The sequence below is a fragment of the Delphinapterus leucas genome, chromosome 3, assembly GCF_059928025.1.
Source record: "Delphinapterus leucas isolate spDelLeu-1000000601 "Yukka" chromosome 3, BTC_Dleu_Yukka2, whole genome shotgun sequence".
NCBI classification, from domain to species: Eukaryota; Metazoa; Chordata; class Mammalia; order Artiodactyla; family Monodontidae; genus Delphinapterus; species Delphinapterus leucas.
The window spans coordinates 78,383,621-78,407,611 of NC_143131.1; the positions used below are offsets into that span (position 1 = coordinate 78,383,621).

At 38.0% G+C, this 23,991-nt stretch overlaps 1 protein-coding gene across 7 annotated transcripts in view; it reads right to left on the minus strand.

Annotated features, from left to right (window-relative positions):
* Window positions 1–23,991, minus strand: part of SKIC3 (SKI3 subunit of superkiller complex) — a 91,528-nt gene that overhangs the window by 64,086 nt on the left and 3,451 nt on the right. For 3 of the 7 annotated variants that reach the window (XM_022592620.3, XM_089909114.1, XM_089909117.1), the window contains 10 exons: window positions 23,496–23,564; window positions 19,076–19,166; window positions 15,096–15,239; window positions 13,920–14,011; window positions 13,433–13,508; window positions 12,775–12,915; window positions 8,978–9,076; window positions 8,769–8,877; window positions 1,749–1,889; window positions 797–898 (listed from right to left, as the gene is read on the minus strand). In XM_022592620.3, coding sequence (XP_022448328.1) covers window positions 797–898; window positions 1,749–1,889; window positions 8,769–8,877; window positions 8,978–9,076; window positions 12,775–12,915; window positions 13,433–13,508; window positions 13,920–14,011; window positions 15,096–15,239; window positions 19,076–19,165 — 994 coding nt within the window. In that variant the 5' untranslated portion in view covers window position 19,166; window positions 23,496–23,564. Of the gene's footprint in view, window positions 1–796; window positions 899–1,748; window positions 1,890–8,768; window positions 8,878–8,977; window positions 9,077–12,774; window positions 12,916–13,432; window positions 13,509–13,919; window positions 14,012–15,095; window positions 15,240–19,075; window positions 19,184–20,893; window positions 21,048–23,495; window positions 23,565–23,991 lie in introns of all 7 variants that reach the window. The other 4 variants (XM_089909115.1, XM_022592643.2, XM_089909116.1 and 1 more) reach the window with 2 other exon arrangements.

The following is a 23,991-nucleotide window of genomic DNA, read 5'->3' on the forward strand; positions in this document are numbered from 1 at the left end:
TTTTTTCTTTTTAAGGGTAACATATAACAAATTGTAGATATAGTAAGAATAAACTGTCAAAACAATATACATGAAGAATAATTCAAAGCTAAATATAAATTCTTCCCTGAACTCTTTATGAAAATATCTGAATTTGAAACAGAATAGATCAAAATTTAAAACCTCCATCTTCACGTAACATATAATAAAACTGAACATCCTGAAACACAACAATGGCTGTCTATATCTGCTACATAATAGAGGTTAACCCTTAGCCAAAGCATCTGTCACAAAAATAGCACATTAAGGATAATGGAAGGGAAAAGAAGCTGAATTAGGATGAACCAAGGTAAACTGTTTCCCAACTGCAGAGGCAAGGTCACCAGCCAGGCCAAGAGCAGTGCATCATTTCTCTGATTTCTTACCCCACACCTGACCTATGTGAGCACATGCAGATAGGCTCTAAGATACCTCTCCTTGTCCATTACCTACATTGAAGGAATCAAGAATCTACGTTAGAGTGAAGGTCGCAGGTCACACAAGAAGCTTCCCTGTTACAAAGACAGAGCATCACCACACAAGCTTAAACTGACTTTGTCAAAATTCCAAGTGTAGGAAACCTCTGATAAATACTCATTGTTGGTTTAAAAATATAGTAGTAGACATGCACACAGACTTGGAGTGGTTTTTTTTTTTTAACCTCCTCAATGAAATTTAAATTAGTTGGTAACTTAAAATACAAAATAAAGCACCATTATCATTCTCCTTTAAGATGAAAAGAAACAGCGTTGGCCACCCTGGAAGATGTCAAGAATACCTTGATTGCATGAAAGAACAGCTTCCTTAGGTTTATGCATTCTGACCTGGGCTTCTGCCAGATGATACCATCCAGATGTGCAGAGAGGGCTTTCCTTTAACCCTAAAAGGATAACAGTAATCACAAAATCCAAGGTTTCCATTACGACTGAGATGAATGGCACCACAATCCACTCCCCAAATCAGACTCCTCCCCGCTCCCTTGTAGTCCATATCTAGTCAGTCACAAAGTCACATTGATTCCACGGCCCACCACTTCAGTTCAGACCTCCATTACCTATCCCAGATCAGTGCAAGTGCTTGCCATCTACTCCAATTCATTCTCTATACTGTGGCCAGAATACTTCTAAAAATACAAATGGGATTATGAAATTCCCCTACTTAAGACTTTCCGCTGGTTCCCAGCTGCCCTTTGGATAACATGCAAACCTCTTAACAAGGTTTGCAAGGCCCCTTTCCAGCCTCAATTCTTGTCCCCTCCTGCTCCCACACTTTATTTTCAAATCTTGCTGAACGATCAGGAGTTCCCTGAACACTAGCTTTTCTCTCACCTCAGGCTATTTCAACTCTTGGCCTAAAATGCTCCTCCCGCTGCCAGGCTTGTATTTGTCATTCAGACCTCAATATGAAAGAGAGTTCATCCAGAATTGTCATACCTGATAAGACTAAATTAAAGCCTCCTAAGCATGGAGATAGCATCCTTATTTTACATGGAGATAGTATCCTTATTTTACAAACGAAAACACTGAGACACAAAGAGTTTAATTAACTTTCGTAAGGTCTTGAAATTAGTGAGTGGCAGAGTTGGAATTCAAACTTAAGCAGACTCCAGAGTATGTAAGTACATTTTTTTGCTTCTATCCTAAATATATATATTCCTTAAAGAAAGGCCCAAAGATAAATGCCTGCTAACAACTATACCTCATGTTATACGTTGCACACTGAACACTCACCTTCTGTTAAGCTCCTAACAGCATCTTCGTACTTTTTGTCTTGTAATGCTTTAATGCCTAAACCAATGAGACCTGGACCACTTTTTGAATCCATTTCCACTAATCTACAACAATACTGTTCTCCCTCATCAGTAAGGCTTCCTGGAATTAAAAGAAAAAGTTATTAGCATACATGTAACAATATGTGCCCAAACCTGTACACTTAAATGCCAAGAGCTGTCTTACGCATACACTTCCATATCTTGATTCCAGGAATTTGAAACTTAAATAGACCAACAAATGTAGAAAATATTAACATCTCATAAAGAAAATGATGTTCCTTCTTCTTCTTAAATACCAGAAGTAGAAACCACTTTACACACAGCAGTATGGGTAAACTGAACTTGCTGTCGTACTCAAGGGTTTCAAGCAAGAAACCTACTGCTACTTGCCACAAGGCTAAGACTCAGCCCGCTGTGTGCCACCGGGTCTCCCTTTGCTATTCAGCAATAAGAACTTTGGTTATTAGATGAAGGAATCCCTGTCAAAGGACAGTATCTTTGCCAACCTCTCTCCCTGGACAACAACGTGCTGCTAGAGATGCGGCAGCCAAGATGCCAGATGCAGTGGACTCTTCCAGCAGCCCAGGATCAAAAGACAGCCTACTCAGCAGGATACTGAACAAAGACTTAGTCACATTCTTCTTAAGTTTACATTCAAAACTTTCTTCTCCTATATAAGTTAACAGTTAGGCTTATGTGGTAATCATCCAATGCCTACATTTTGAGTTTATTTTGGTAAAAAAAATTAGTTTAGAAAACACTGTAGGTTCTGTTATATTGTATTTCCATTTTCTCCAACCTCAATCATTCTCAGAATTCCTGTTCCCAGAAAAGCACAAAAACAGGTGGAAAATATGATTTCTGTTTTGAGAATAAACTGGGACTACCATTCACCACTTTAATAAGTTGTTTAATCACATACGGAAATTCTTAAAAAGTAATTGAGACAGTAATTTACAACTTGAAGCAATAAATAAGGGGAACAAATAAAAATAAATTATCTGAAAAAGAGACCTGATGCTTTAATATCTCTATAAAACAGCCCCAAACCACATATGGAACCACTGTTTCAGTAACAGATGTCAAAGGTGAATTCTTTGCATGATACCATTTAGCTTATATATTTCAAAATTTTCAAAACCAGATATACAACAATGTATATAATCCCTAAGTAATATTTTATATATTAATTTAGAAGTCCAAGTTAGCACCAAAAATCCTAAGAATTCATAATGGCTAAAGAATTAAAACTTCAATACTGTTTGGTGAAATATGAGAATAAACTGGAAGAAATACTATCTTGGTTAATAAGCCAGTAAAAAAGACACAAGCCTGCTTCTAGACAAGAATTTCCCTTCCATCAATATGTCCTCACTATCGCTTCCATAAATATGAATTCCAAGAATAGACATGCCTAGTTCCACACACCCTATATCCTCCAAAAGCAAACCACTGGGGCTTCCCCCCGCCTTTCATATCCAGCGGTATTGTCTAAACTAGATATCAAAATAACCTTGAGGACTTGTTAAAACAGAAAATGCTGAACCCTACTCTCAAAGTTTCTGATTCAGTAGGTCTGATATTAGACCTGAGAATTTGCATTTCTAACAAGTTGTCAGGTGATACTGATGCTACTGGTCCAGAGATCATACTTTAAGAATCACCAGTCTACAGTATTTACCAATACCATATACCAACTGTATTACTAGCTTTATAACATATATACCCTGCCTTTGTTGCCTCTGTAGCTAAACAGTAATTTCTGAAGGGTAGGGACTAGTATAGTACCTTGTACATGTAGCCATTCATTAAATATTGTAATGATCCTTTAAAAATACCGTTATGAATTGATGTCCCAAAAGGCTTAGTCTATTAATAGGTAAAGGCTGAGAATTACTATGGAAAATTAAAAACATTCACCATTCTAAAAAAGAAAATAAAATGGCTACTAAAATTTTACCTTCGATTTCTATCCAACTGAGTCAAAACTCTCTCTTACTCCACAGAAACACAATTCATGATAGTCTATCTTGGCTATAAAAACTGCCCTTATTACAGAAAACACACCTGGGATGAAAAGAAGAAAAGCCAATCATGCATCTTTTCTAAAAAATCATCCATATTTAGGGTAACTAAAAACTGCACTCAGGTGAGCAAAGTGTGAATAGGCAGATGAAAATAGTTTCCAAAAGGTCTAGGATTAACACAAAAATCTTTTAAACAACGTAAATTTTCCTAACATATTCCCCTTTGCTAACATCTGGGAGCACAATTATAAAAGCAAAAAGAGATTCGGAGAGACTATATTCACGTCTAGCTCTGGATAACATACTCTCTACATAAGACCAAGTGGCATTTACAGGGTTTCTCTACAGTGTTCACAAAAACCATCAACAGTAATAACAACACTAGTGATCCTGTGTAAAGAGACAGGAATATTCTAGCTTCAACTCTCAATCCACTTCTTCTCCATACTAAGTCTTGTTGAAAATACTACCTAAATAAATGTGGAGGATAAAACCAGAAAGGAAATAGACTTCATTGTTTTTGAATAGAAAAGTGTTTATTTAACTTATCTGCTCTTTTTAACATTTAAAAGAGTCTAAGATTCCAGATTTAGTGACTTTAGAACAGTTTGTCAATATTATTTTTATTTGTCAATAAGGCAAGGTAGACTTGGAGCTGATAAAAGATGTTCTGAAAAGGTTCAGAGTAGATGCTCAGTAATACCGATAAGAATTCTGTTTCCTAAAGTTTATCACAAGAAAAGGCAAGAGGTTTTTTTTAATAACTAATTTATTTCTGACATCCCAAAGAAATCCAACAGTGCTGTAGAATTTTTCTTTTAAATTAACCTAGCTTGGCGGGAGAAAAACAACATGTACTCATTTTTTAATTTCCACCTGGATGTTCTAGTATTTCTGGAACAGAAAATCTTAAACTCTTTTCTGTTTGGATTTGAAGAAACAAGCTTTCTTATCCTCCTGCATTTCAGCAATAAAGCAAAACAAAATAAATCAAAAAGGTCATTTAGCATGAAATAACATTTCATCAGATGACAACTGTGAAAGCTATTCACTACTTGTTATGTGAAGCTTTATAAACTGAGTCATTTTGCAAATGAGTCTTCAAGCCTCAACATGCAAAGGAGGACAAAAGAGAATGAAATATATTTGTCCCCAGTGGAAAAGAACCCAGTGATTAACTGCTGTGAGGCAGCAAATTCTGCAGGCACTAAAGTACTCTGGGGGAGGATAGATCAGCCTTTAAGAGACCTCACAGATTTTCAGAAGTTCTTAATACATAGAAAGTTTGGCTTAAAGGAGCAATGAAAAGAAGGAAAAAAAGAAATCATTAAGCACAGCTTCCTACTCTCCTACATTAACTATTAAACTTCCACCCCAAAATAATGCTTCAACTCAGAATGTACCTAAGCCTGAACTGCCCCATTCCACAAATCCTTACAACCAACATTTCAGCAGGGAAAGAAGTCTTCCTTGGAGTACCATACATGTAAATATCCACCTACCCACTCCCCTTTGCCAGGACATTTGTAATTCTGCAAAATACCCATCCCCAAACCCTCTTTGAGAACGTTTTGGTTTTTTTTTCCACAAAAATCAACACTCTCTCTAATCAATCTGATAATCTCTTTGCTATCTCTTTACTAAAACATTTTGTCAAGTACTGAATTTATGGGCAAAACTCTGCAGACTATTTGTTGAGCCTATTGCTTCTATAATTTTGTAGGCTTTTTGATATACTAGGGCATATTTACTCAACAAATCTACATTATAGGCTTATATGTGCCTATTAAGAAAACATTTGATCAGTCCTCAAAAAGAAACATCAGTGTATCTTCTTGTGCCAATTAGCATGTAAGCACGTCAAGAATGAGGGAATGGCACAAACCATGAATAGCTGAACAGGAACAGAGAGAAAAGGGTGAACAGCCAAGAATTTCGCAATAGCAGAAAAAGGGATGAAGGGATGAGTACCAGAGGCCACACAATAAAGAAAATCAGTCCACTTATCTTGGGAACACACTGGGTCTCATGCTAAAAGTTGAAGAAACTGGGTGACTTAGAACTATGCTTCCTATTAGAGGAAAACAAACAAACAAAAAAACCACACACACAAAAAATCATAGAAGTCTTCCCTGGTGACGCAGTGGTTAAGAACCCGCCTGCCAATGCAGGGGACACGGGTTCGAGCCCTGGTCTGGGAAGATCCCACACGCCGCGGAGCAACTAAGCCCGTGCACCACAACTACTGAGACTGTGCTCTAGAGCCTGTGAGCCACAACTACTGAAGCCCGCGCACCTAGAGCCCATGCTCTGCAACAAGAGAAGCCACCGCAATGAGAAGCCCGCGCACCACAACAAAGAGTAGCCCTCGCTCGATGCAACTAGAGAAAGCCCGCGCGCAGCAACGAAGACCCAACACAGCCAAAAATAAATTAATTAATTAAAAAAACATCATAAGCATGCTTCCTGTACTGAAAGTCTCTTAGCATGCCTCTTCCTCCTTGACCTCAAGGCAACGTCCATAACATTAACTAGCCCTTTCTTCTTGAAACTCTCCTGCCAGAAGAGATACTGCAATTCTCTTTCTCCTCTAAAAGCCTACTATCCCCCTCTCACACTTCCTCCTCTTCTCCCTTAAATGAAGTCAGTCCGTCCCTGGATTGCTTCTTTTTATACCTGCTAACCATTTCTTCCTACTCTTTTCCCATTGCTGTATTCTAAGTTCCAATTCAATCACTCTGATTAAAAAAGACAGCCCTGGGCTTCCCTGGTGGCGTGGTGGTTGAGAGTCCGCCTGCCGATGCAGGGGACACAGGTTCCTGCCCTGGTCCGGGAAGATCCCCACATGCTGGCAGAGCGGCTGGGCCCGTGAGCCATGGTCGCTGAGCCTGCGCGTCCGGAGCCTGTGCTCCGCAACGGGAGAGGCCACAACAGTGAGAGGCCCGCGTACCGCAAAAAAAAAAAAAAAAGAAGAAGACAGCCCTACTAAAGGCCTCCTAATCATAAAATTAGTTGCTCAGTCTCTCAAGACAGACCTCGTTTCTGAAATGCTCTTTCCTTGCCTCCCGTGTTGCTTTGCATCGGCTCCCCCACCTTCCTCTCTGACCCTCTTCGCTTCTCTGTCCTCCATCCCCTCTTCCCCCTCTTCCCCCCTTTCCCTTCAAGGCAGCCAACACTGCCCAAGGTACAGTTTTCACCTTTCCGCCCTTCAGGCATCCTCTGAAGTCATCCACTCCATTCACTTTCACGTACACGCAAACGGCTTCTAAACCTTGTTGATCTCTCACGGGCAAACCCTGATGAACATTTCCCTCTGAATGCCCATTAACAGCTCCTCTCAACAACTTACCTTTCGTACAAACCATCATTCCATATTAGTGCAACTTTTCAGGAGAGTTGAAAGTTAAAATTGATTTCTCCCTCCCTTCACCTCTAAGAAATCTCTTCCATTTTTGCATTCACCTGTTACTTTCAATTGCTGCTATCATATTCCCAGTTCATTCATTCCTATAGTTCATTCATTCCTAGCATCGCTTATTCTACCCAATCTAGCCTATCTTCTGTACAATCTATCCTGCACACCATATTAGTTTAAGATTTTATACTTCATAAATCTACTCACTACAACACTTTTAATGTTTTCTTTTCTCACGTTAGTGAAAACTGCTCTTGCACGTGTATCTTTGACTCGGTTAAAGTAAGGAAAGGGGGTCTGCTTACTTCTCACCATAAAAAAATCCAAAACTGAAGAGTTCTGGACTTTAATTCAGACACCAGGGGGAAAAAAAGTACAAGTTGGACTTACAAGGGAAAGTTAGAGTGGGGAGAGCCAAGATAAGTGCAATGAGACTTTTGTAACAGGAATTTTCCCTCATTTATCTCAAGCAGTAGTTTTCAACCACTTTTCAATTATGAAACATGCGATGGTCATTAACATACAAAGCATTCCCATGTCTATACTCATTTAGCAACAAAGTGAAAAAACTTAAATGGATTAGGAAAGCTCTGCAATAATTTACAGTCACTACCACACTGGTGCTGGTACTGTTACTTCCATTCCAATGACTGACTTCTATGAATTATATTCCTATCAGGTGAATACAGGAATGGACAGGAATGATATTCAAATTCTTTTTAAAACACCTATTCAGCACAGACACTGGCAAAACAGACAGCAGCTATTGTGAAAACCAATATGGTCAACATCCTGTAAACTGACAAGCACAAGATATCCACAGCTACAAGTTTTGGCAACTCCCAGAAGGCTAGCTGCCATCACTTCTCTCTCTTCCCCCAACAAAAGTACACAAAGAAGCAACAGCATGAAGCATACACTAAGACACACTCTCTGACTTGAATCTGCTCTGTTTAATTAAAAAAGTAGATCATTCACAAACTTCATTACTTTATCATACTATAGTATTTGTAACAAGGTCGTTGTGACATGGACATACCACATAACATCAACACTGAGAATGTTAATCTTTCACAAAATCTTTTGCATGACATTCATATCCCTGTGTAATACAGTCTAACTTACTTAATCAAAATATATCTTAGTTATTCTTTCTACTACAGCAAATAGAACTATTTTACTATTCCCCAAAACCACACCTAGTCCCATTCCTCTGCTCATGCCATGTGGCGTATCTTTCACCTTCTCCTGTTCATCTAATTTCTGCGGAAAATTCAAGACCTTCTTCAATTCTTACCTTCAAAAATACTTCACTGATCAACAATAAACTCAGTAGCTCATAATTCGTCTGTGTCACTATACCTTCCTGTATTTCTTAGCCTTTTCATGTGCACAAAGAATACATATTGTACTTCCTCTCATGTCCAGAAATACTGAAACAATGCCTTACACACAATGGGCACTAAAACAATTTTTGATTCATAGCAACATCACTCTCACACCTCTGGGACACACAATATAACAAAGAATAAATTACCTGTTTCAATTAAATGCAAACAAAGCACTTCTAATGGATACTGTACAGTAGGATAGATGTTTATCATTCCTTCACAAGCCTTCTTCAACCTAGCAGTCTCATGAGGAAACTTGAAAAGTAAAACAAAGTGAGTAGCAGAAAAATATACTTGTGAGCACTTTCCTAATTAGAATAGAAAGTCACGTTAGAGATTTTAAAAATCAGCTTACTTTGGATAAACATTGAATGAAATGTCTATAAAGCACCTGGTGATCTTCACTAGGAATCTTATCCGATAAGTCCAGTGCATTCTCAAAAGCAGTTAAGAGCTGAAACAAAGACACAAAAAGCTATTATCTGTAGCACACTTAAATGACAAATACAATAAATAGTTGAACACAAAAGACTTACTTATACAAACCATACCCTTAACTAGTAACTGCAAATGTGTTTTATTGTCTAGCCCTACAATTTCAATGAGGAAAAAAATGTATAATTAAGTTTGGAATACATCTAACTCCAATTGGCCAGCAGACTGCACTGAACTAATAAGGGATAACTATAAATTAGCGACATTAATTTAACAAAACATTCTTGTAAGTGCTTGCTGCTCCCTACTAACTAGTTGAGAGGTACAGTCTCATATGTCAGTGTAGCTGTTACTGCTCAGATCACTTTTAAAACATCTCTTCTGAAATCACCAGCACAGTCTTTGGAACATCTTCAGGATAGCATATCTTCAATCTCAAAAAAAAATTTTTACTAAGTTATACTTTTGGTAAAAAACCAGAGATATGACTGAACTATCATGAAATCATTCTTCTTACATAGTATTATTAACTGACTTTGAAGAAAATTCCAAAAGAAGCCTCCTAAATATTTCCTCAGCAAGGACAGCAATACCAGAATCCAAGGCAAGCACTTTAAAAAATACCATTCATGGGACTTCCCTGGTGGCGCAGAGGTTAAGAATCCACCTGCCAATGCAGGGGACACGGGGGGTTCGAGCCCTGATCCAGGAAGATCCCACATGCCACGGAGCAACTAAGTCCGTACGCCACAACTACCGAGCCTGCGCTCTAGAGCCCGTAAGCCACAACTACTGAGCCTGCACTCTAGAGCCCGCGAGCCACAACTACTGAAGACCACATGCCTAGAGCCCGTGCTCTGTAACAAGAGAAGCCACCGCAATGAGAAGCCCATGCACCGCAACAAAGAGTAGCCCCCGCTCACCACAACTAGAGAAAGCCCACACACAGCAACGAAGACCCAATGCAGCCAAAAATAAATATTTTTAAAAAATATATAATAAAAATAAAGAATACCATTCATTTGGTTACATAAGTTCTACATTTTTCAAAATGAATTTCCATGACTTTATAATAAAAATTCATAATACAGTTCACCACCTCAAATTTTCATTTTAAGGTATGGTATAAAGTCTGTATAAATAAGTAAAATTTTACTGTGCTAATAAAGTTTAATGATCTTGCAAAAAAAGAAGCCTAACAAACAGTCTAGCATAACACGTTTTAAAAAAATAGTAATGAAATTAATCCACGTGGTAAATATGTGATACATTTTTTTCTGAACAGACTTAAATAAGGCAGAGTATCACTAGCATTCAAGGTGAAAATAACCCTCCCCCCCAAAAAATCCTTTTATCCTATTTAACAATTAGAAATCAATTCTTAAAATGATAAGTATAATTAGTTCTCTTTCATGGAGGAGTATAGTGTAGATAATTCAAAATATTTTTACTTATTTTGACATGTGTTTGATATCCTGGTAACTGATACTATTTTAAGGAAATAAGTCATAATATGAAGACATGGTTTAAAAGAAGTTAATAAATCACCTAATTTTGTCAACGTTCAATTTTTTTCCACAACTGAATCTATACACAGATAAACCAATACACAAACAAATGCAAATCTTATTCTCATGTTTTTATTCCTACCACTTAGGACATGCCTGACATATAGTAATAGGTTCTCCATAAATATTTTCTAATTAAAGGAACAAATTAATGAGTGAACAAATGAACGAACGTATAAAGAAATGAGCTTCGAATCCTATATGGAGTCTATAATTGTTCACATTTAAAAGTTCTATTAAATTTAGCAAGTGTACATTGAGTGTTTATTTACTATAATATGAAATTAAGTTTACTTTTAAACTTACAAATATAAAAAATAGAATGATGAAAATATTTTCCAATTATGGTTCAAAACCAATAGGTTTTTTTAAGTCTTTTAAAAAGTCTTTTCAATTACTTGAAAATGTGTACATTAAAAAAGAATATTTCAGGCTTTCCTGGGGGCGCAGTGGTTGGGAGTCCGCCTGCCAGTGCAGGGGACGCGGGTTCGTGCCCCGGTCCGGGAGGATCCCGCATGCCGCGGGGTGGGTGGGCCCGTGGGCCATGGACGCTGGGCCTGCGTGTCTGCAGCCTGTGCTCCGCAATGGGAGAGGCCGTGACAGTGAGAGGCCCGCATACCACAAAAAAAAAAAAGAAATATTTCTAGGTATAAGTACTCTAAATACTAAATATAAATACTCTAAATAAAATACTCTACAACCAACAAGGGATTAAGCTCCAAAATATACAAACAGCTCATACAGCTCGATATCAAAAAAACAAACAACCCAATCCAAAAATGGGCAGAAGCCCTAAATAGAAATTTCTCCAAAGAAGACATACAGGTGGCCAAAAACCACATGAAAATATGCTAAACACCACTAATTATTAGAGAAATGCAAATCAAAATTACAATGAGGTATCGCCTCACATGGATCATAATGGCCATCATCAAAAAATCTACAAACAATAAATGCTGGAGAGGGCGTGGAGAAAAGGGAACCCTCTTGCACTGTTGGTGGGAATGTAAATTGGTGCAGCCACTATGGAGAATAGTATGGAGGTTCCTTAAAAACTGAAAATAAAACTACCATATCACCCAGCAATCCCACTCCTGGGCATATACTCAGAGAAAACCACAACTCGAAAAGATACATGTACCCCAATGTTCATTGCAGCACTATTTACAATAGCCAAGACATGGAAGCAACCTAAATGTCCATCAACAGAGGAATGGATAAGAAGATGTAGTGTATATATATATACAATGGAACATTACTCAGCCATAAAAAAAGAATGAAACAATGCCATTTGCAGCAACATGGTTGGACCCAGAGACCGTCAAACTGAGTGAAGTAAGTCAGACAGAGAAAGACAAATATCATATGATATCATTTACATGTGGAATTTTAAAAAATGGTACAAATGAACTTGTTTACAAAACAAATAGAGTCACAGATGTATGTCACAAATTTATGGTTACCAGGGGGGAAGGGCAGGGGAGAGATACATTGGGAGATTGGGATTGACATATACACACTACTGTATATAAAACAGATAACTAATAAGGACCTACTGTATAGCACAGGGAACTCTTATTCAATACTCTGTAATGAACTGTACGGGAAAAGAATCTAAAAAAGAGTGGCTATATGTACATGTATAACTGACTCACTTTGCTGTACACCTGAAATTAACACAACATTGTAAATCAACTATGCTCCAATAAAAAGTTAAATAAATAAATACTCTAGTTGAACTGTTAAATCTGAAAGTAATTTAGTACTCTTAGTTCATAAATATAAAGAAACACACCTTTAAGGTACAACATTTTAGAAATTATAGCAGTTTTGCAAAAGCCAATTTCATAGTATCTTTTTTTACAGTGATTAAGTAACTGATCTATTGTGAATTCTTATGAATACAAGGAAGTAAAATTCTGATACCCTGAATATTATTTCCACTCTGTCCAGACTTAGTATGAAACTGTAGGCCTGTAGTTCTGATTTTATCAGGAAGAGCTTCTATGAATTTAAAACTGAACATTTATAAAACATCTAGTCTGACAAACAGTATTTTTCTATATCATATTGTTATGCTTCCATTTTCTAAATTCAACTAAATGATCAACTTTCATGACACAAACTGTGGGGAATAAACGGCTAGTACCAATTGTTGGGTCTCATTATTCTGATCCTCAGTACTCTCAGCCAGCAACTGGGTCAATTTCTTCCATAGCTGATGAAGTTCTTGGTTTTCTGCACCTCCTTCCTGCCGTGTCTTTATCAATTTGTGCCATGTTCGGGCCACCTATCAGGGAGATTTAAAATGGTTACTTTATCTAAAATGCTATTAAAAAATTTTAAATCTATAAGTAAAAATATTTTTATCTGCTAATACACAAAAATAGCAAAAGCACAGAACTCCATCTATTATGAATTCCATAAAAAATAAGATGATTGGGCAAGTCCACATAGTGCTTATATTACAAGTATGACTGAGATACCAGAGTACATACAAGGATAATGACTACATGCCCCAATCTTCATAACCTACAGCATCAGGAGTCGCACACCACAAACAGGACAATAAATTCTACAGATGATATTTTTACTTATTTTATTTATCCCTGCCCAGTTTCAAAAAAGTCTGGAAATAATGACACCTGAAATTTGAATTCCAAGTTACAGTTTTCAAAGCACTGTGATTTGTTTTGATACCACACTACAATTAATTTTCTAAATTTTTCCTTAAGCTAAAGGAAAGCTTTCTTTTAATAATGGTTTTATTAAAAGAAATCTACTACCCCAGCAAATCATTAACCAACCTCTACGTGTTTCTTTTCTTGGTAATACAGATCCACAAGTTTCTTACAGACATCACACCACTTCTGTTTGTCAACACTTAGAATAGAAGAAAAGGATTTTGAATCTGATTAATGAAAACAACTGAGGACTTAAGACACAAAAATTAAAATATCCCCAAAATAATGTTAGGCACTATTTTAAATTAGAACATATCCTCTATCACACTACAGTAAAATTTTATAAAATGAGCATCTCATAAAAAAGAAAAGGTTTAAGAAATATTATCTTCTATTATATTGACTAAAAATAATATCCAAGTTCTCAAATAAGTCAATCCCCTTACGATTAGTGTTTCAATCACAATCAAGAGATTCTGTAACAACAATTTGAAAGAAAAGTGATTCACAATTCCCAGTAAATGTCTGGAGTACTTCTATATAGTTTTGAATCAGTTTTATTCTAATTCAAGCCATTAAAGAAACTAGCCTTTCCTCACATATTGATTACCTTTCATAAAGATCCAGGAGCTTTTGGTAAACACCAGGTAAGTCATCCTTAGCATTTATGTGATTACATTTCTCATACAAGCTTGCTAACCCCTAAAAGAGGAAACAATAGAGATTATTCTTCCAAAGATATCTAGTGTGCTCATGTTTATTTTGCTAAATAAACTGACAATCTATGAAGATTATTTATGATAGAGATTATTATAATTTACAGATGAAATAAAATGTCTGGGATGTACCTCCAAATAACTGGGGGTAGGAGGGAGTAGGTGAAAAAATACTGGCTATGAGTGAGTTTTTACTGAAGCTGGATGGTGGGCATAGAGGGGTTCATTTTACCATTCTCTTCACTTTTGAAAATATACTTGAAGTGTTCCACAATAAAAAAAAATACCTTTTAATAATTATTATGCAATCTTAACACCTAAGACGTTACCATGTGACACTACTTTCACATGGTCAAACAAGAAAAATCCAAGTAGTCTTTGGAAATTGTCATTTTTGCTTCAAATAAAGATCAGATATCCTAAACCAATCAGTACATAATAAAAGCTGGCATTAGTGAGATGTTACTAGATAACCCTACTCATGTTGCTGTTCATGTAAACCTGAGACAAACAGGTTCATGTTCTCCAGAGCCTACTACCCCTATTAATCACAGTTTCCAAGATGTGATTGAGATATGAAACAGTTATTAAATATGAAAAAGCTGGAGAAGCCAAATAAAAGCCACGAAGACCATTAAATGAGAAGAAGGAATTTAACTAGTACTCAGAGACATAGAATTTCAATTTTTTATATTATTTCATTTTTAAAAACATATTTTAAAAACATAATATACATTTCTTTTCTCTCAGGTAAGCATAAAGAATATTCTTCATAAGTCTCTAATATGCACATATAATTAAGTTGGAGATTTATATAATCATGTTTCAATTTCTGTCCTAACATTTGGAAATAATCCATTGGATTGGAGATTAAATAGTGGTAAACAGCATTCTTGGCACCATTTCTTTTTTCAACTAATTTTCAGGTTTAGAAGATCAATAAATTTAATTCTTTTTCTTATTCTGAGTAAATGGAGGTTTAAATGCTAAATTGTAAAGCTGTTAGCTATATTTTGAAAAATGGGAAAAAGTTCTTTCCTATAACATAGTAAATAAAAATGTCTACGTACCTGCCAAGCTAGTAATTGGTCTGGCTCTAGCTCAGCGGCTTTCTTATAGGCACCCTGGGCCTGATCAGGTTGTTCTAGCTCGGCTGCAGCAACACCAATAAAAACCCAGGCATTATAGTTATTTTTCTCTTGTTTTAACACTGTCTGATTAAAAAATTAAAAGAGAAGGTAATTAAATTTTGGAAGCTCATGGACAAACAATAATCAAAAGACAGTCTACCTAGGAGTCAGGAAATCTGGATCTACCACTAAATGGACAATCTTAAGAATATCACTTAACCCCTGTGGTCTTCAGTTTCCTCAGGGAGAGGGAGTTGGACTGGATCAGTGACTGTAAGGGGTATGAAATATGAGGTATATTTTTAAAAAGCTGCCCAAGTACTCCTGATGCCTCTACCAAATGCCTCCCTCTGTCCCTTGAGAATACTGAGTATAAAAAGAACAATAAGATCATTCTTACCACCCAACCATCCTGCCTGCCTCCATGCCACACTGCTGCTAGTCCCTCACAAAACTATTTTCCATATCATTTCACCTTATCCAATTCCCATATTCTCCTTCACTATAACATCTCTCCATATTTAACAGATTTTTTTCATTGAAATTATACACTAAGAAAGTAGGTTGACTCCAGTGTGACTGTACCAAATATGTACAAAATAAATAGTGGCGGAACTTCCCTGGTGGCACAGTGGTTAAGAATCCGCCTGCCAATGCAGAGGACACGGTTTCGAGCCCTGGTCCAGGAAGATCCCACATGCTGTGGAGCAGCTAAGCCTGTGAGCCACAACTACGGAGCCCACGTGCCACAACTACTGAAGCTTGTGCGCCTGGAGCCCGTGCTCTGCAACAAGAGAAGCCACCGCAATGAGAAGCCTGCACACCGCAGCGAAGAGTAGCCCCCACTCGCCGCAACTAGAGAAAGCCTGCACGCAGCAACAAAGACCCAAAGCAGCCAAAAATAAATAAATAAGTAAATAAATAAATAAATAGTGGCAATGAATGAATGTTTAAACAACACCTATCAACTAGAATAAAAATTATATGCAGAGCTGCTTTCAGAAGTAACAACTACTTGCTAAGGTAAAATAGTTTGAAACAGAAAGCAAAGATGTTCTAGTGAAAGAAAAAACTAGTAGCTAAAATGAAATTATCTCTTAAGGTTTTACATATTCTAGAGAAAATAAGAACATTTCCAGGAGTTGAAGCAGTCAGATTATCAGGCTTTTGTGCATCCACATAACAGTCCTAGCAATCTGTCACCAATATGCAGCACAAGTTCCATTCTATCCCATAACACTACCTCCCAAAAAAACCAGCAACAATGAGGTAACCACCAAAGCTAAGCTCCAAATACTGGGGCCTTATTAACATTTGTGTCCCCAACACCAAGAGCAATGACTGGCACATAACTACTGAGCAAACGATAAATGCCACAGTCAACCCACAATCAGTAAGGACTGGCCATCTGCCTGATGACCAGGTTTTCAGAATCTGAAACAGACTTTTAAGGAAGTAATTATAACAATGTAGTGAAAACAAGCATGGAGTGCTGAAATAATGTGAAGAAAAGAGTGACTCCAAACTCCATCCACACAAGTCAGAGGAGGCTCCCTGAAGGGATGATTATACTGGGTTATAGAGGCACACAGGCAGACAAGGTGATACATCAGGCAAGACCCAGCAAATACACTAATCTCTTCACTAAAAATTTCCTTTAGTCTCAATCAACACTCTGGTTACTACACATAAGTAATCATACATTTGCCACTGACTAGTTCCCCATCTTTGCTTTCCATTTGAGTCTCTGTGGCATAAATTATAGGAATTCATGTCTGAATCAGAAAGAAGAGTGCTATGGCGCTGCTGTATATAATAAAAGAAGCAGATTCAGATGTGCATTAGTTACATCAGCCTAGTGCTGAAGGAAACAGTCCCTCCCCTCCCACACCTCCTTCTTCTCTCCCCGTTTAAACAGACTGCCCACCTTCTTCTGTATCAGGATTAGTCCTGTCGTGGTCTCCATCCCTGCTGCGCTCAGTCACCACTAGAAACCTAACCTCACAAGGGCATCCTTCACCCCTTAAGGCTCTCATCCTATACTGTTATGTATTTATTTCCCCCAATCTTACCCAATTCTCTCCCTCCCACTGTCTAAACTCTTTATTGTAACCTCTGGAACTCCCAATCTGGACAGCCAAGGGCCCTCTCTATTTTCAGTCTTTCTTTTAACTGTACTAAGTTCTGCCTCAACGAAACTCGGCTATTCCCCTACAGATCTTACGTGCTGCAGCTGATTTCTTTTCTCGAACATCCCACATACCACCAACCAGCAGGTGAGGAAAGGGTTCTCCTTGCTCACACTGATACCTACATTCTTCCTCTACTCCTCCCTCCTTCAAAATCCCCAGTACTTTTTTTTTTTTTTTTGCGGTACGCGGGCCTCTCACTGTTCTGGCCTCTCCCGTGGCGGAGCACAGGCTCCAGACGCGCAGGCTCAGCGGCCATGGCTCACGGGCCCAGCCACTCCGCGGCATGTGGGATCTTCCCGGACCGGGGCACGAACCTGTGTCCCCTGCATCGGCAGGAGGACTCTCAACCACTGCGCCACCAGGGAAGCCCAAAAAAACCCCAGTACTTTTGAAGGTCAAGCCATCTGGCTATACTACAAAAAATATCCTTCTTGTTGCTACCATCTACCAGCCTCCTAGGAACTCCCCTTTCCTTCAGTGAAAATACTGTATTCTTCCTCTCCACTTCAATTCCTTTAATCATTCTAACATTCATGCAGACGACCCAATGAATGCCATGGCCTCCCAGTTACTTTGCCTCAGCATTACTCAGCCATCCAAAACCTGGGTTTCCAGTACGCACCTCTCCTATCCTCCCAGTTCAATCACTGTAATGGTAACAATTCTTTAACCTCTGTTATGTCCAATTTTTTTTTACCTCATCCCCTTTGCATTGTCACCCCACTGCTCAATTCTTACCTCTCCTTTCCCATCTTTGACTCCATGACCAATCACTATTATCACTCCCTTGCAAACATCCTCAACTCCTTGGCCTCTCTTTCCCCTCAACTTTCTTACTACCCACAGTTGAATTCCATCATGCCCATCTCCAAGCCTGAGAAGTTTAACACAAAGGAAGAAACTACACAGCTGAGTTTACCGATTTCACTTTAATAACATGAAATCTCAAATGGATATTCATTAGGGCCTCGTAAGCTTTCTAATCCTTACTAGTAAGTTTCTTTCCTCACTATAAATGACAACTATTTCATACCTTCTTTTGTCTCAAACCTCCTATACAACTCCTCCTCCATCCTCAGGTTACACTTCACTAAGAAAACAGAAGCCATCAGAGGGGAACATTTATCTTCCCACCCCCAAATCTGCAAACCCGACAGCTATGGATCTACATTTATCTTCCCTTCTGTTAAGATGGAAGAAATATCAAAGGCCCTCCTCTCACGCTCTGGATCCCATCTTCACCCACCTTCCCAGGGACTTCACTCCTAGCACTACTCTGCATCTCTCCTGCACCTTCAAGTTCTCCCTCTGGACTGGAACATCCCCATCAGCATAGAAAGGAACTTCGGAATCTTGATTCTCCCAAGCATAGAAAGGAACTTCGGAATCTTGATTCTCCCATCCACAAACCAAACAGAATCGAAATGTCCACATACCATTAAAGAACAAAAACTTTAAGATACAATAGTGTTCCACAGTACAACCCATCAAAAAACACCTAAGAGACATTCAGGTTTTGAGAACTTGGCTTTGGTAAGTTACCAACACAGAGGGAGACGAAATTAAGTGGCAGAAGCAGCTTGTCCTGGCACAGCCACTGGGATGGTCCTACTCAAAAAGCCTGACTACTTTTGTTGTATTTAGACAATAAGGGATTCACATATTACAAATCAGTGATGCTCATAATCGGGTAACATTTTTATTGTGGAAGAAAAAAATACTGGTTACCTTACAATGTTTCAAAGCTTCTTTGTATTCTTTGTTTCTGATTGCATCTCTAGCACTTTTTAGAGCAGTCTTCACTTCCTTGCTGGACATGCTGTCAAAATCAAAAGCCTGAATGAATCTACAATGAGACCTGCCTACTGCAACAGTTCCAACAAATTTAACAAACTTAACCTCTGAAAAAGGAACATGTAATTCCTTCTACATGGAACATTCTTTCCCCTAAAATAAATATATCTTATGTTTAAAAAGCATAAAACCAGATCATCTCTTCAGATTTTTACTCAAATGTCACTTCCTCAATGAAACCTTCCCTTGCCATGCTATTTAAAGTGTCGACACTTCCTTCCCCCAACTCCCAACCACTCAATAGTCCCTAATCTCCTGAACACTGCATTTATTTTTCTTCAAAGCACCCGTCACCATCTAATACATCAGTATGTATTTTACTTCTTTTATCTTATTTATTATCTGTTCCCCAACCCCACCAGAACGTTAAGTTCCAGGCAGGCAGGGATTTTTATCTGTTGTTGTTGGGTTGTTGCTGTCTAACTGCTACATCCTCAGTACCCAGTATCTGACAAATTGTATATATTAATAAACATTTGTTGAATTGAATTGTTATTTGAATTATAACCACTCCCCATGTAGTAGGTTAAAACACAGATGATCTTATGTGCCAGGATGGAAAACACATGCCAAGCTCAATCCAGTTCTACACGAAGCAAGAAGAATCAGTCTAAGTCACAGGGTGAAGACACAAACAAATTTCAGTAACTATGATGTAAGAGTTTAAGAAAGCATTCTGTTTTAATGTTAGTTTCTATAAAATATAAATCAGGATATTAACTTTCTTCACAGTAAGAACTACTTTAGGATTACAGTAATATAGTATTCTTTGTAATATGGTATTCTTTGAAGAGAAATAAATGTAATGTTCACACTTAAATGAAGGCACTTAATATGCAAGAGGACTATATACTAATTTCAGCCATAAAAAGATATTTCAACTCCAACATAAATAGACAGATATTTTAATTGGTAGACAAAGTATTTCTTCACTTAATCTTATAATATAAGATACACTAATGTAATTTTAAATAAACTAACATATCTTAAGATTTCACAGCTTATTCTGGTTTACCAATAAACCAGTCAAATCCGACTACAACTTGATGTTGAAAAAAGAAACATTTTTTTGCCCACTCCACTGAATTCTAATCTCAAGAAGGCAAAACAAAGCTAGGCAAACATTAGGTCATTATAGATCAGTGATGTTCAAGGCAGCAAAATGAACCAAGAAGATGGCTTGCTGACGTGGTACACAGACAGTCCTTTATTTCCAAAGAGGCTGAGGCAGAAGTACAAGATCAAAGAAATTTAAGAAGCTACGGAGGGCTTCCCTGGTGGCGCAGTGGTTGAGAGTCCGCCTGCCGATGCAGGGGACACGGGCTCGTGCCCCGGTCCGGGAAGATCCCACATGCTGCAGAGCAGCTGGGCCCGTGAGACATGGCCGCTGAGCCTGCATGTCCGGAGCCTGTGCTCCGCAACGGGAGAGGCCACAACAGTGAGAGGCCCGTATACCGGAAAAGAAGAAAAAAAAAAAGAAGCTAGGGAATTTTTTTAAAAAACAATCCTTTTGACTTAAGGAATTTTAGATTCAAATAATATAAAAATTAAGATATCATAATATCAATTTATCTACAGCCAAAACGAGATTTGGCTGTAAATAGGCAGAAAAGTGACTTTTTCCCTAGTTACAATAATTAGATAATTAAAGCAACATATTTCATATGCTCTTATTTTAGAAATTGCTGTTACCTGAAATTATCTTGGCATAAATTTATAGAGGCAAACTTCAGAAGGATTTTTTTTATAGTCTACAAATCTTGTTTGGAGCAGGCAACAAATTTCTATGCTGATTTCACTTTAAATTTCTCACACCAAAGTTATCTTTGGTAGATAAACCTGCAGACTAAAAAGAAGAGGACATCAATGATGATGATAACTAATCTGGACCAACTGAAAGGGATAAAAAGAGGCATCCAAGGGAAAAAAAAAATCAAGAGGGACTTCCCTGGTTGCAGTGTAAGAACCCGCCTGCCAATGCAGGGTACACGGGTTCAAGCCCTGGTCCAGGAAGATCCCACATGTCGCAGAGCAACTAAGCCCGTGCACAACAACTACTGAGCCTGCGCTCTAGAGCCCATGAGCCACAACTACTGAAGCCCGCGAGCCACAACTACTGAAGCCCGTGCGCCTAGAGCCGGTGCTCCGCAACAAGAGAAGCCACGGCAATGAGAAGCCCATGCACCACAAGGAAGAGTAGCCCCCGCTCACCGCAACCAGAGAAAGCCCGCACATAGCAACAAAGACCCAATGCAGCCAAAAATAAATAAATAAAAATTTTTTTAAGTTATAAAAAAAAAAAAGAACAAAGGCAGTTTTAAGACAAGACCAAACCAAAAAAAAAAGAATGCAACTTTTCCAGGATAAAGATCACCATCTTTTCTATCACCCAACATACGAGTAAAAGCACATCTGGACAAAGTAGAACCAACTAGCACTAAAACAACATGCAGCTATGCAGCTCTCAAGCTATATGCTGTATATGACACAAAAGAAACAGAAAGGAAGGCCTCTGCTCTAAAGAATACAATCTCAATCAAGAGAAAGACCTAAGACATATGAGTCATTAAAGAATCAAATGCTAAATTAAGGATAACGAGTGCAAGTGCAATAGGAGTTCAGAGAAGAGAAGTGTGGGGTGAAGTAATTAACAGCTACTAGATGGAGAAAGAATTTGAGAATGGAGGGAAGAAGGAAAATTACTCCAGCCAGAGACACTGATTGCACGAGCAAAGTTGGAGAGACAGGAATGAGCATGGCACGTGGAGGAAACAATAAGGAAACCAGGCTGAATGGAACAGAAGGGACTTGCTGAAGAACAGGAAAATTAGGCTGGGTAGATAAAGTAGAGCATCAGATTACAGAAGACCTTGAAAATGAGACAGACAAATTTGGATTTAAATGGAGCAGCAAACATGGAGCTGTCAAATGCTTCTAAGTAGGTTACTTCTTTTTTTTTTTTTTTCTTTTTTTGTGGTACGCGGGCCTCTCACTGTTGTGGCCTCTTCCATTGCGGAGCACAGGCTCCGGACGCACAGGCTCAGCGGCCATGGCTCACGGGCCCAACCGCTCTGCCGCGTGTGGGATCTTCCTGGACTGGGGCACGAACCCGTGTCCCCTGCATCGGCAGGCGAACTCTCAACCACTGTGCCACCAGGGAAGCCCATAAGTAGGTTACTTTTAGAGACCATATGAGACAAACTCCATTCTTCTCTTGGTAACCAGTTCTAATGTTCAATACCCTTCTACATCTCTATATGTCTCCACATATAATTACACCTACACTTGCTGCAGTGGAATCCTCTATTCTCCTCCTCCTGTTCCTTATTCATCTGATTTGGCATTTAGCATAATAAGCTAGCACTGAGACCCCCTCTCTGCACCTAAAATACATATATATATATACATAAATATTAGTTTCAGGAGATTATTTTTTTTAAAGACAAAACAATCTACCCCTTTCTAGCCCTGAACATTTCTTCCCCTTTTTTGGGAAGTGGTGTGGAGAAGGAAGAGGCTCACCCACTCATGTTCTAGACAAAGCTTTAAGGAACACTAACCATCTACTAGGTACCATCAAACCCATTTCCTTTCACAAAGTGGAAAGCTAATACCCAAAATGAGTCTATGTAACCTCATATTTCTCTCTTTGGGATACTTCCCTCTATTCCAAGCACTTCCAACACTTCAGAGAAAACTCTGGCTCTCTTACAAGTGTCTTTAATATTTTTCCACAGCCCCACACATTTTTCCCTTATACCTCTCCTCCCATTTTTTCTCCTCAATCTCAATGACTCTTTTAAATAAGAGTGTTCATGTAGCACATTTTCACTCAATGAAGGTTTTTACTACCAACCTAAAAGGGTTTTTATTCAACAAATCAAGCATAAAGAGCAATAACTATATCTAAAAAAAAAGAAAGTGAAAGTCATGCCAAAAGACAATGATATACCTCAAAACTAACATAGGTAGATGAACTGATATGTCCTACACACTCCAGCTAAAGCTATGGAACCTTATGCTACCTCCACAACCTTAAGTTGTGGAGATACAAAGATTCCACAAAGCACAAATAAGAAGAATAATTTTAAAAATAGTAACAATAATGACACTGGAAGTTAATTACAGAAAAGCAAAAAATGATACCTTTAAATCTAATTACAAAAGTCTAAAGGTACTTTGTGATGACCATAACCTACACCATTACACCTTCCTTCTGAAAAGAATCAGTAAAAACAATCATTAAGTAAAAGTAGACTCCAATTACCTATTATTTAGCATTCTAGACACTTACTTTTTAGCTGTTATCACTTTATCTTCTCTTTAAATTGAATTTCAGATTGTTCCTTAAATGTTTATCCATCTAAATTAAGTAAAATATAAGACAGGCACATTAAAAAGATGACATACAGAACCCAAAACATATTGAATTTTTTAAAACATCGGATTTGGGTTCAATTTTCATAATTCATAATTTAAAACATGAGAAATAATTATGTAAAATTTTCCATCTTTTTTCTTTCCCAAAGAGACACTAATTGTAATCTCCAAATTTCTGAATCAGTCTAAACTGTGTTGCCATAGCCACAAGGTGTAAAAGGGACATCATAAAAAATCAGAAAGACTCAGAAAAAAATTACAGAAACTCAAAATACACTGACTTCAACATAAAAAACTGAGCCAGAAGAGAATGTCACCTATTTCCACGCTACTTTGCTTTGAATCTAGGACAGTTAAGGGCACTATTTACTCACAGTCTGCAAGCTGACTACAATAAAGTGAATCTTGTT